General features: G+C 34.7%; 1 protein-coding gene across 1 annotated transcript; it reads left to right on the plus strand.

The window, feature by feature from the left end:
* The first annotated feature begins 11,717 nt into the window (after nucleotides 1-11,717).
* On the plus strand, nucleotides 11,718-13,931 carry LOC145004083 (cytochrome P450 76T24-like). Its single transcript, XM_078962984.1, has 3 exons — nucleotides 11,718-12,554; nucleotides 12,651-13,076; nucleotides 13,158-13,931. Exons 1-3 carry the CDS (start codon nucleotides 12,105-12,107, stop codon nucleotides 13,764-13,766), a joined length of 1,485 nt encoding a protein of 494 aa, XP_078819110.1. The 5' UTR covers nucleotides 11,718-12,104; the 3' UTR covers nucleotides 13,767-13,931.
* The last annotated feature ends 554 nt before the right edge of the window (nucleotides 13,932-14,485 follow it).

The following is a 14,485-nucleotide window of genomic DNA, read 5'->3' on the forward strand; positions in this document are numbered from 1 at the left end:
TCAAACATCCATTTATGCATATTTTACCATGAGTTTACGGCCGTAAACACCTAATGGTGGTCGTGAACACTCCTTTTATCAATCACATGTGATTCTACACTACATTCCAAGTGTACATTAGTCCCTTGGAGTGTTTCATTGCATGATAGTTGCCTTAAACACTAAATTCATGTCATTATATACCATATTATGTCATTTAGGACTCGGTTGTGTCTCGGGAATAAATCTGTGGAATTTCTCATCCTCACGCGCATATTCATTTGAATCACCCACATAAGGTGAGTTCATACCCCTATAATCACTCTTTTAAACTATGTTAAATGCTTTTAAAGGGGGAATACAAGTTGAACATAATGTTAATTGAGTAAATGTTTTGTTACAAACATATTTTAAAGGATTTCTTATGCATTATTAAGTAATCAAAACGTTTCAAAAACTCTTTTAAAGTTATGTTACTTTATAAATTACAAAACTCCATTTTTAAAATATAATCATAACTTAGTAGATAAAATGAGACTTTTCTTCAAGTCAATACCAGTCCCAATAAACATACTAGTAAACTATAATAGGTATAGTTTAGGGGTTCAGAACATACTAGTACAAGTACAGGGAGGAACATACTATTACAAGTACAGGAAGGATCATACAATAACAATAATAGACGAACAATTCAAGAATTACACACTTATACGATGTTTGTAGTACTCTAGGAAGACTTCGTATCCTTAACTCATTGTTTGTAACAAATTAAAGTGTTAATATATCTTTCTAAATTTGCGTTAACACCAATACGATTACACGTACCCGGGGTTAGTAAGGAACGAGGTGATAAAACACAATAATATTTTTTTTCTGGGTTTACGTTAACACCAATACGATTACACGTACCCGGGGTTAGCTGGCACAATGTGATAAAGCATAATAATATATTTTTCCGGGTTTGCATTAACACCAGTACGATTACACGTACCCGAGGTTAGCAGGCACGAGATGATAAAACATAATAATATATCTTTCCGAGTTTGCGTTAACACCAGTACGATTACACCTACCCGGGGTTAGCAGGCACGAGTTGATAAAACATAATAATATATCTTTTTGGGTTTGCGTTAACACAAGTACGATTACACGTACCCGTGGTTAGCATGCACGAGGTGATAAAAAATAATAATATATCTTTCCAGGTTTACGTTAACACTAGTACGATTACACGTACCTGGGTTAGCAGGCACGAGGTGATAAAATATAATAATATATATTTCCGGGTTTGCGTTAACACTAGTACGATTACACGTACCTGGGTTAGCAAGCACGATGTGATAAGCAATATATTGAATCGAAATTATTTATACAGAGTACAATTGTAAAGTACCTGACAGTGTTAAATAAAACATACAGTTATACACAAAACTTACATTAATATCGAATGAGTCGTCAAAGTACAAAGTTTCATTACTTCTAGTAGTCATCCAAACAATAGAACATTGAGTAAGCAAAAGTAGAAACCTACCAGTAAAGAGTTTAATCAATTTTGTTAAACTAGTATCACCTAAAGAACCTTAAGTGGTTTACTCTATAATACCTTGGGTTATACATCGGGGTTATATATAATTAATACCTGATATGTAGTTGGATGTGTGCTTCCCGCCTTACCCCCTGTTCCTTGTTTGGTTGTGGGCTTAGGGCAGATACGCACAATTAACTATCTGTTCGATATTGTATCATATATAACTTGTATAAACTAAGTGGTTATAGAAGGAACCAGTGTGGTTACCATTATTACTAAATAAAATAAGGGTTTTCCTTAAGAAATGTTTTCATCAAATACAAAGGAACTATTGCAATCAACTCCGTGAGTACCAAGTGAATACGACATGGTTATATACAAAAATGATCTAACAAACAATGGGAGATGTGCCTTCCGCCTCATTTCTTGTTCCTTGTTTGGTTGTGGGCTTAGGAAAGATACACATAATCGATTGTTTGTTTACTCTGGGTTTTATATAACTTGTATCCATTTAATACTCATAGAAACGATTGTAGAATCATTTTTACTTATCTTTCATCAAAGGAGGAAATATAGGATTTTCTAGAGGAACATGCGAACTTTTCTAAACAAAACTTACAACTTACTACAAATTTCTTACAACTTACTTACATCACTAAAATACTTATGAACTCACCAACTTAAATGCTGATCAACTGTAACATCCAAAAAATACAAGCCAAAAATTTCATTTTTAAATACGTCATTATAAAACCAACAGTGTAATAAAACATTTGTAATATCATGCCATGTCAAATCCAAAGTAGAAATAATTAAACATGTTATCATAAAACAATATCAGAGTGTAATCCCAAAGATCTCATGTGCGGAAAACCATAGTGTGATGCGCTGCAATCGAGCCGACTCCTTTCCTTTGAAAACGAAGTACCTGAAACCAAAACTAAAAACCGTAAGCACAAAGCTTAGTGAGCTCCCCCATCATACCACATACCATATAATCACATAACATACATATATTGTCAGGCATATCTGGGTGCCCGACCTACCCCTTCGGTCCTCTCGACCGGATACTGGCTAACATATCTGGGTGCTGGCCTCCCCTTCGATCCTCTCGACTGGATACTGACTAGCATATCTGGGTGCTGGTCTCCCTTTTAGTCCTCTCGACCGGATACTAGGGACTATTTCACCCTTACTACTACCACATAACACATATCACATAGTCTATCTAGCATGGCTGGGCATGACTACCCCTTCAGCTCTATCGACCGGTACTCTGGGGACTATCTCCCCTACTGTCACTAGCACATAGCATCATATCATACTAGCACATAATATATCAGGTAGTAGCAAACCTAGATGAATATCACATAGACAATCATCTAATCATACAACTCTTACTGATGGGTTGACATTGTAGCCGTAGACCCACCGCTACTGGAAGGTAACTCACCTCACACCACTGAAGTCCCGTAGATATAACCCCACATTGCTGAAGTCCCACAGACTTCACCCCAGCTGCTAGATGACAGATTTCCGAACGGTCAACACCAAAATAACACCCAATTAATAATTGGGTTCTAACACATAAACATAAATACATACTTGGGTAAATACTACTTTACCCCTAACTCAGCTTTATCCAAGCCCAAGGCCCAATCCTAATGCCCAAAAGTCAACTATGAGTCAAAGCCCAACATATGACCCAATTTTTTAAATTGGGCCCAAACCCTTACAAGGTCTTATCATAAGGTCCAACCATTTAGTCCAGTCCAACATTGAACATTCTAATGGCCCAATATCATATAACCATAAAGGCCCAAACTATGGCCCATATATAGCCCAATTTTCCAAATTAGGCCCAACTCCTCATATGGGCCTTACCACAAAGCCCATTAATCATTCTAGTCCATTTGCTTGATCTTGGATGGCCCATTTATAACCCAATCATCAAGGCCCAAATGAAAGGTCCAATAATAAATCCAAGTGAAATTAGGGTTTCACATGAAGTGATGATTAGGGTTAAGTTTCCTACTTAATCCATTAAGGACTTAATCCTCTAAGGACTTAATCCATTAAGTCCACTATCGCTTAGATTAATCTTGCCATTGTTTATTACTTAATATTTCAAGTTATTAAATAATTTTCATGTGTCCCGATTAATTCCCCAAATTAGGCTTTCATTGGCATTAGGGTTTTCCAATCTAAATATTAGCCCATTTATCAATTTGTTGGGCTTTTAGGTTAATTAGGGCTTTATTGGGTCTATTAGAGTCCATTAGGGCCTCCTTAAGCCCATTGATCACATGTTTGGGCTTTTATGTCCATTAAGCCTCATTGGGCCCATTAGGGTTTTAGTCCATTGTCCAAACATCCCCAAACTAGCAATCCCAACACAACTAAGCGCACCACCACCCGACATGGCGGCCGGTGGTGGCAGGAGGTGGTAGCCACCAACCTACGGTGGTGGTTCTCAATTTCTTTCTATTATTCCATTTTTGTGTTACAATTTACAATGCATATTTCCAAACTAAACACACTAAAAATTATAAACACACACACAACCACCCTTTTGGTGGCCGGTTGTGGTAGAGGGTGGCAGCCACCACCTCACGGTGGTGATGGTGGCTTTTCCGGCCAAATAAATCCACACACACACACACACACTTCTCAGCTTATAGTAGCACCCATAACCCACATAATCCGAGATGCAACACAACAGTAGTACATGCACCTCCTTGCCTGGAAATAAACTCAACACCCACCTGTGGTGGGTGGTGATGGCAGCAACATAGGAAATGGCAGCGGCCCTTGGCGGCAGGTGGAATCGGGATGCAACAACAAGAGAGATAGGAGAAGAGGACGAAAAAGCACCATGGTGAACAACAGCAGCGTAACGACCCAACATCTTCGATCTTGGCTGCTCTCACAGTGGTACAAAGCAGACGGGAAAACACCGGCCGCAACAGCCGCCCTGAATGGTGACAACAACACTCGTGCAACGACAAGAGAAGACCGAGAGGAACGATGCACTTCGACCGGTGGTTAGAAAAACAACTGTGAGCTTTGTCGGTAACCGCAATGGTGGTTAGCATCGGTGGCTGAGAAGCTCCATGACGACGATTGGAGAGAGCATGGGTGGCGACTCACGTCTTCAGCAGCAACAAACGACACTAGAAGTAAAGGGTGGCATGAAGGGGGTGTCGCGCCGCAAACGGAAGGGTGAAGATGGCGGTTGCACTCCTTTGTTAGGGTTAGGGTTTGCTTGAAATAAATACCCGTCCCTCATCACATCTTTTCCATAATGACGGTTTCATCCCCCTCCTCCATAAAATCTCTCAAAAAGGGGTCTATAAATTACCATTTAAACCCTACCCTTTGAATTCCTTTACAAATTAAGTCCCATAAATTATCAGACGGCCCCCAATATCTTAATTATGACCACATGTGTGACATGCAATCTTGTGTTTGGCTGAAGTTGGAATTTGTTGAGGTTTTGAGGAGCGATTCGGAAGGTTAGGATGATAAGCTGGCGGATTTTCAGTAGGTTTGGGGAAAGGTTAACGATTATTTTGGCGAGGAGCTTGAAATCTATTTGTAGGAGGTTTTTTATTAGGATTACGTGGTTGCTTGTATTTCATCGATAGAAGAGAAAACTTTTGTTGGAAACGAAGTTCGACATCTATAGCTTCCAGATCAATGTTTTCTTCATATGGGACGTTCGGAACAGGTGGAACAGGTCGAGTAGGTTGAACAGGTAGAATGAGTGAGGCAACTCTGAATGGATCTGAGATAGCTAGGTTAAGAAAAAGTGGATTATCAAAACTAACAAGAGCAATAGGACCTCCAGAGAGTTCTATTAAGGTTTGAGCAACATTATACTCGTGACCTTGCAGTTCGTCAAATAACTGATAGAGTTTTAATTTTTTAGAGATCCATTACTCCGATGACAAGACTTGACATTGCCCTATCCTTTTCAAAGACTATTGATGAATTTCATATTGTACTTAAGAAAATTTTAGACAACACCATGTACAATCATGTTGTTCATGATGAATATGAACCAATTTGATACAAAGGAAACAAATTCACCAGGAGTGGTAGTGAATGTGTTATAGTCCTTCTCCACTGACATCAAACACTCATCATTCATGTGTTCCGAACCTTCAAACAGATCTTAAACAATATCTAATATCACCTTCGAAGATTTGCATAACTTAATCTGCTCAAAGAGAGATGGTGGAACACCAAAAACCATTTTGGAAATGCAATCTGGTCTGCATGTAGTTTCTCGACATCATTGGCAGTTAGAGGTGTTGGATAGAGCTCATATTCACCCACAAGAGTAGCAACAACATCTTTAACCGTTTGCCTAACAGGAACATGGGGACCTTCTTTCACAGACCTCTAAATTTCATCACCTTTTTCTTTACCAACCAAAAATCTCTCCATTCTATCTTTTCATTGATCATACTCTTCGACAACTAGCAATGAGGCTCTTGAAGGGAAATCCATAATATTTGCGATTTGCATCGAATACATTTGTTGAGATTGATTAGAAGTAACCATTGTTGTTATACATAAGAGTTGAAGTGGTATATAGAATAACTTTTATAATAAACACATAAATGATTGAGATACCAAGGTAATCTTCAACCAACTAAAATTTGTTCTTATGGATTCAAAGGGCAACCACTTAGGCTCTGATACCGGTTGTGGAAACAAGGATTTGCGCGGATAAGGTTTGAAAAATCAAACCTGGATTTAAATAACGACAATGGTTGCTAATGATCTTAAGTCCAGTCAAGTTTGGATTAGTCAAGTCTCGAATAATATAACTTCAACAAAGTTCTCAAGTAAAAATAAAGTAAAATATGAACAATGAATAGTATTAAGAACAAGAAGAATGTTAAAGTGAAATGATTGACTGAATAATTCTTGATTTGATTGAGTGCAGTGGTTAGTGCTTACAATGTTAACACTCCTTTTATAGCCAATTAGTTACAAAAACCAAATAGAGGTAAAGTGTGCATGGACTGAAGATCAACAACCGAATAAAGTCTTTGTTGTTGATCTTGTTGGTTGTACAACACTAAATTACAAACAGTAAACAACAAAGAAGTACTTTCTCTTCTGACATAACATTTTTGACTAATCTCGGAAACAACATAATCTCTAAAATTTATTCTTTTTAGAAACCTTCTCATCTCCAAAATACATCATCTCGAGAATAGACATGGGCTCAAATTGACTAATGGTCACTTTTCATGCACTAACATTATTTTCTATTATAGCATTACACTTTACATATTATATGGTTACTAGGGTTTAGCTAATTAAGTCATTATGAACTAAGGTCATAATGATTACATAAAAAATACATAAACTCCTTAACAATTAAGGCACAACAAAAACAAAGTTTTGGAACTAGCAATAACTTTATTAACAATTAATAAATGATCAACCATTATCAATCAAGCAATTAATTCCTTAAGAATTAAGTTATTTCCAAGAAAATTAATAAATCCATGAAGTTGAGATTTTCCAAGCGTATTCACAAATCATTAACCATTTCTAAGCAAATAAACAAATCAGTAACCACTTTCTAAGCAAATTAACAAATCAATGGACACATTTAAAGCATATTCATAAATGAGTAGCCTAAACATGGAATGAGAAGCAAGAAAAAATATAGTAAGCTCATAATTGTCAGAGTTCGTTTAGAAAGAAAAGACAAAATGTCTGGAAAATGGGAGTCTAGTTGAATAAGGTTTTAGAGGTGACACCTTTAGCGGCGACAAAAACCATTAGCGGCAACATTTAAGTCGTAATAATGATGAAAACCGAAAGCTTAGGAGGGAACTTGTCGCTGGCAAAAATTAGGAGGCTTTAGTGGCCACATGCAAGTTGTCGCCGCAATTGTTATCATTGCTAATAATCTTATACGAACATAAATGCTAGCCAATAGATCGATATGTCTTACCAAAGGCTAGGGTTAATCTCACATGAAGCACACGGATCGAGGGAAACTATAGTGGAGACATTTGACGCGTACAGTTCGTTGTCAATGCTATAGCCCAAATTTCTTGTAGTGGCAAAATTTAATGTGTTTATAAAAAAAAACGTTTTGATGTGATTTAAAAACAATAATTTGTTTAAAACACTCAAACCGAAGAAGACAAGTATCCCCTATCTTAATAAAGAAACCTTTTAATCTTCTGTGGCATCTTCTTAGCCCAGTGTTTTAGAAAGTTGATTACTGATTTTGCCCTTCTCCGTTTCATATTCATGCCGAGTAGAAATCGCTTCTAATCCGGAAACAATATATTGACACCTTCAAATTGAATTCAACCGATAATCTCTCCCTCAATCTTTCCCCTTTGGTTTTTAGGAACCAAATCACCCTCCATCTTTCTGTCTCTCTATAAACCCCTACAACAACATGATTTATATGTCGATCGCCACCATTACGTCATGGATGTTTCTTCCTCTATATCGATGGATGGTTCTTCTTAGATGTTGAAGGATCTAACAGTTGTAAGCCCATTTTTTTTTTATTTTGTTAAGGTTTGCATCTTTCTATTTCTACTTTGTCTCCGGTTGCTAAATCATTATTATTATTATTATTATTATTATTATTATTATTTTTTTTTTTTTGTCGATTGACTTCATTCATGGAATTACATAAAATTATTAGGACTACTTATGGAGTAATTATGTAATAATGTGAGATATCTCATTAGAAAAAGCTCCTTACTCATCTATCTTGGAGATGACTACCATTTCATCGATTACCTAAACAGGTTAGTGCAAAAATAAGAAAAAATTGTTTGTTCTATAACACACAACACCTTGATAAAATTGTTTTTCCATGATTCTGAGGTTATGCAACAAGAAGGGGTTGTTATTCATATCAAAATGTCATGAAATCATTGTTACTGAATTTCCTAAATTGCCCTTCATGATGAAAATCCTACAATTCGAAATAGCTTTTCAATTGGCATCACATATTTGGTACGCCAGTGCTTTAGGTAAAGTGTAAAATGACTGACTGGTTTTATGCCTTTTTTACATTTCTTGAAGTTTTCTATCTTTATTTAACATTAATTTTCATATTTCAAAATTCTAGACTGAGACCTAATGCAAAAACATTTCTTTCTCACCAATGGATACAAAATTCAAGCCCTGCTGTATTGTAGTTTTCACTTTGCCATAGTGGTAGGTAATCGTTGTAAGGATATAGATTATATAATTTTATACAAAAATCATGTTTTGATATTTGAAGAGCATCTTTTTTTTTTTTTTCAAAAACATAGAAGATGATGCAGTGGGTGTAAAAACTTCAAATGCAGATGTCCTAACCACCATTTAGAATCTCCATGCGGAGAAGTCAATGTATTTATTTCCTTGTAATTAAAACAAATGTAAAAAGCTTCAAACACGTTGGTATTACAATATATAATATTATAATATAATTTGTTTTTTACTTATTGACGTTCCAAAATTTTGGAACCTGAAACAGAGTTGCTATTAGCTGAAGCTACTCTTGTTGGCAAGTCAAACGAGGAAAACGATTCAATTAATAAAAATTCAGATGTATCACAAGACGGTTTTGTAGTTTCGACATTAGCTATTTATGAGAAATTACCATTAGAATCTTCATTTATAAATGATGAATCTAATCAAGAACATGTACATTAGAAATTACTAGTAATAAATACTGACTCATGATGATGAACCAAGGTAAAATGGTCACTGAGGTTCAACATATCATAACCATCTAAAAGAGTCCCAATAAAGATTTCTTATGTGTTGACACCCCTCATCCTATCTTAGTCAGGTAAATCAAGTTTCTTCCTATATTTTTTTGTTCTAAGACTGATTCTAGACGATAAAGTATATTAACTCAGTTCTTCCTACATTTTTTTTTTTGTTTCTCTTCCTTATTTTAATTTTCAGTTTTCATACAAATGGTGGTGGTTAAGTCAACTACAACCACCATGGTTTTGATCGTTAATCATGCCACAATCAGATCGTGTCAAATGTTTTAACTGTTTTACTCTTCTGATATTGTCATTTTATTCTTCTCCAGCTGGCCAACCTTTCTTCTACGTGTATGTAAAGCTCTTGCCAATATTTATTTTTATTATACCGGTAAGGATATTCTTATTGTTACTGTTACTTTTATGATATTTATAATATATAAAATCCATTATTTGATCTAATCTTTTTGATAACATGATTTATAAGATTGGATTGATTTGATTGTATTTAAAATAATATTTGATAGGATTGATCCGGTTGATGTGTTAGATTCTTAAAAAGAATTCACTCATTTGATTTGAAAAAAGTTATTGAAATTACTCATCGGATATGTGGATGAAGATAAACTATAATCTAAATCAACTTAATTTTTAGGTAAGCGGATCAAAATTTGTTGAGACAATCTCACTAGGTTGTTGTGATTTTCTTTAAAAAAAGTAAAATTGGAAATGAAAGTAAAAAATATGTGCAAATGAAAATTATACAATCTTATCACGGCATAATGAATTTCTTTAAAAAATTTAATTTTTATGTGCTTAAGACCATATTAAACGCATAAATAGAATAACGCTTTTAGGTTTAAGTGGTATCATGGATATTTGTGTCAATTTGACATTTCTTGGTAATGAAAGTAAAAAATATGTGCAAATACACTAAAGCTTTTAGGTTTAAGTGGTACTACGGACGTTTGTGTCAATTTGACATTTCTTAAGTTTCTTAGGAGGCGGGGGTTGATTTGATTCATTTTTAATCACTTTATCTCTCAACTTTCTACATCCAAGAGTATATCATGGCAGTTCAAAGATTGGTTGTAATCAAAGTGCGTAAAAGTCTAAAAAAGATCAAGCCTTTTTCCTAATCCATTCACATTGATTTATGTTAAACTCTTATGTTGCCATTGAGTTTTACTTCAGTTTCACGTATAAATGTTCTTTTAGCTATAATCCTATTCAATAAGTCATAATATTTTTGGTGTTCTTCTTAACATGAATTGCATTTGTTAAGTTACGCCTAATCATATTTGTCGTCTGTTTTGTGATGTATTTTATCTAATCATTTAAAATGACTTGCGGTTTTGGAAAGACCATCTTAGAATGACCATTTTGATCATCTCTAAATTTACATTACCATTTTGATTGTTTATAAAGTGCATTACCATTTTGGTTTTCATACGGATAGGTTTAGACTTGGACATGCTTTAATGAATTTGTTGGGTGCTTTACTGTGCTACTGGTGCTTATGTTCTTAAAATAGTAGTAAGTTCCACTTCTATTAAAGAGTATTAATAACACGTATTTGATGATCAGGTGGTGCTGATTAGTTTTGTTTTTCAATAAACACACGGGTGCTATATTCATACTATTGCTACCGAGTTTATTAACACACAATGATGATGATGCTTTCCAACATCTTCTCATTCATGATTTTTTTTTTTTTTTTTTATTATTATTATTATTTTTTTTTTACATAGATACTTATTCAAGATTTTGTTGTGAATAAACCATCAATTTTAGACAATTATTCATGTGGCATGTTGTTGTGAAACCTTAGAAAATATGCAGAATATAATATTGTACTTTATAAAAAATTGATTTTAATAATTTTTGCATAAGAATGTATATTGTTTTGGTGTGTGGGACTGATTTGCCCATTAAATTGTACATCTTTTATATATATGATTTACAAATATGAAATTGTACATCTTTTATAGATATGATTTACAAATCTGCTATTTATTATAACTTTCTCTATTTGCTCTACTATCTAAGACATATCATACTATATAGTTCCTAATTCACAAAATTATACATAACCAAATAATTTATATAAAAATTATAAAATTTCATTATTCGTTTAATAAAATTTTATAAATCTTTTACCCGTGTTTTCTACGGGTTGTAGCCTAATTTTTGATAAAATAGTTTTACGGTCTTTTTTAATAATTTTTAATAATAGTAAATAGTGTAAACTTAACTCGTTGGACAACCTTGTTATTGCTCTGTTCTTTTTGTAATTTGCTCTTTTTTTTTTGTAAAATCTTGCTAATCGTTTAATATAATTTTGTCCTTCCAAATAAAATGAAAAATAAAAAAATTTCTCCCCAAGCATACCAGCCTTATAAAACGATGCAAAGAATGCAATATGTTCAGTTGGTTGGCCACAAAAATCATGTGTAACCAATTTCCAAAAAACATTGGAAGTCAACCTCTAATGCTAAACATATTGTTTCAACACAACGACAGTCATGCCAAAATGGCTTTAGAAATGAAATACACGTAGACGTAACTGAAATTAATTATGCAATATTGTTTTTCGGTAACACAAAATATTCAACCATCTTTGATGTTAATAAATTTATTGTCGTTCATTACTTTATATTGTATGTGAAAGGTCAGAATAAATTATTTACATATAATATGCACATGCAACATCAAATGTCACAAGTATAACAAAGTGATAGTTTGTAGTGTATATATAGCTATTACAGCCTTATTTGTGCATGAATAGATTGAATGTGACGAAATAACACACACTAAAACTCCCACACAAAGGGATGGACTATCTATCCTTGTTTCTCTCACTATCTTGCCTTTCAATATTCATCTATGCCGTCATCATCACTAGCCTCCACAACTCCCGACGTCTTCCGCCTGGACCTCAGCCTTTTCCAATTATCGGAAACCTCTTAATACTTGGTGACAAACCCTACCAGACACTTTCCACACTCTCCAAACGTTATGGCCCGTTAATGTCGCTTAAGCTTGGAACCAAAACAACAATAGTTGTTTCATCAGCGGACATGGCAAGAGAATTTTTTCACAAACATGACCGATCATTCTCTGGTCGCTCAGTCCCTGAAACCGCCAGAATGGTGGACCATAATAAGTCGTCCATAGTATGGCTGCCCGCCGGAGATGAGTGGAGAAGACTACGGAGAATAACTAAAGAATATTTTTTCTCCGTTCAATCTCTAGATGCTAGCAAACTTTTACGTGAAAAGAAGGTACACGTAGATTTGCTTTCTTTCAAATTTATATATCTAATATTTGTTGAACAATGGATTTGCGTTTGACCAATTGACATTTTTTTATGGTTAAAGATAGGAGAACTTCTTGATCATATTGATCGATGTTGTACAAATGGAACTGTTGTGAACGTAGGTGCAGTGGCATTTACCACAACTCTCAACGTTTTCTCCAACTACATGTTCTCGATGGATTTAGCACAATATGATTCTGTGTCTTCACAAGAATTCAAGGATGCGGTATGGGCTTTGATGGAAGTTTGTGGGAAGCCGAATCTTGTGGACTTTTTTCCAATACTTAGACCATTTGATCCGCAAGGACTAGGACGAAGGGTTTATCATTATGGCAAAAAATTATTGACTATTTTCGATACGATCATTGACGAACGGTTGCCAAGGTCAAATTCCTCAACAAACAACGATGTATTGGACATGCTTCTCAACCTCAACATGAAAGACGAATTCGTATTTAGTCGAAATGAAATTAAACATTTGCTTTTGGTGAGTAAATCCAAACACATCCTATGTTAATCTTTGTTCAAAAGATTGCCTATTATAACTAATCATGATGAATTATTGTAGGATTTATTTATAGCAGGAACTGATACAATATCAAGCACGTTGGAATGGGCGATGGCTGAGCTTATTCGTAACCCTGAGAAAATGGAATTGGCTCGTTCAAAGATTTTTAAATTAACGCAAAACGAGAACAGAAGAATTCAGGAACAAGATATCTCTCAACTCCCTTACCTACAAGCTATCATAAAAGAAACTCTTCGGCTACATCCTGCAGGCGCTTTTCTTATCCCTCACGAAGCAATAGATAATGTTGAAGTACAAGGTTTCATCGTGCCTAAAAATGCACAAATCTTATGTAACCTTTGGGCGATGGGACGGGACCCGCAAGTCTGGTCAGACCCGGAAGCATTCATGCCAGAAAGGTTTATGGAAGTCGAGATTGATTATAGAGGCCAAGACTTCGAGTTTATTCCGTTTGGTGCTGGGAGGAGAATATGCCCAGGATTGAATATTGCTCATAGAATGTTGCATATAGTGTTGGGGTCTTTGATTCACAAGTTTGACTGGAAGCTTGAAGAAAAAATAAGACCGCAAGATTTGGACATGGGAGAGAAATTCGGGATCACATTGCCAAGAAATGTACCACTCATGGTCAATCCCATTAAACTTTGACCACTTTCTAAACTTGTTAACTTATTCTAATATTGGAAGTAAATACATATTTGTAGTTATTGTATATTGACTATCATTTAAAAAAAATAAACATAGTTATAAAATTTATCAAAGGGGTGAAAAATAAAAGCCCTTAACTTTTGCGTTTCGGCCTCTTTGAGTCGGTTTTTCAGTGGCTAACCCACACCATCAATATATAGAAACAAAAGAACAAGCCATGTTGATGGTTTTTTTAAAACATCTTCTTGCAATTAGAGCAAAAGAACAAGCCTAGGCGACATCGTCTCAGTCGTCTTCATGGCCATCAATCGTGTTGGCGGCGACAAAGGTCATGTAATCAACATCGTCTCCCCCCATTTAGGTGTACCTCTTCTAAATTTCGTTGAGAGAGAGAGGGGGGGGGGGGGGAGATAGTCATATGTGTTTTCTCTTAATCACTTTAGCCACGTTTCTTTATGTGTTTTTTTACAGAAGAATTTCATCTATATTCTTATAAAATTTCATAATTACGTATATACTCTTATAAAATTTTAAATTACATATATATCCTTACAAAACCTATAAAATTACATATATATCCAAATACTTAATTTAATCATATTTAATATATTAAGAAATATAATAACATGATATCTAAATTAATTTTTTATTAAAAATATAATTAACTTGTAATATTACAATATTATTTTTTTCTTACATTGTTATTCTGGACCTATTTA

The sequence above is a fragment of the Lactuca saligna genome, chromosome 7 (assembly GCF_052625555.1).
Source record: "Lactuca saligna cultivar CGN05327 chromosome 7, ASM5262555v1, whole genome shotgun sequence".
NCBI classification, from domain to species: domain Eukaryota; kingdom Viridiplantae; phylum Streptophyta; class Magnoliopsida; order Asterales; family Asteraceae; genus Lactuca; species Lactuca saligna.

Bases quoted from the DNA above. Each gene is read 5' to 3' on its own strand.
- LOC145004083 (XM_078962984.1), top strand. From the start codon at position 12,105: ATGGACTATCTATCCTTGTTTCTCTCACTATCTTGCCTTTCAATATTC. The intron at 12,555-12,650 runs GTACACGTAGAT...TTATGGTTAAAG, and splicing joins AACTTTTACGTGAAAAGAAG to ATAGGAGAACTTCTTGATCA. The intron at 13,077-13,157 runs GTGAGTAAATCC...GAATTATTGTAG, and splicing joins AAATTAAACATTTGCTTTTG to GATTTATTTATAGCAGGAAC.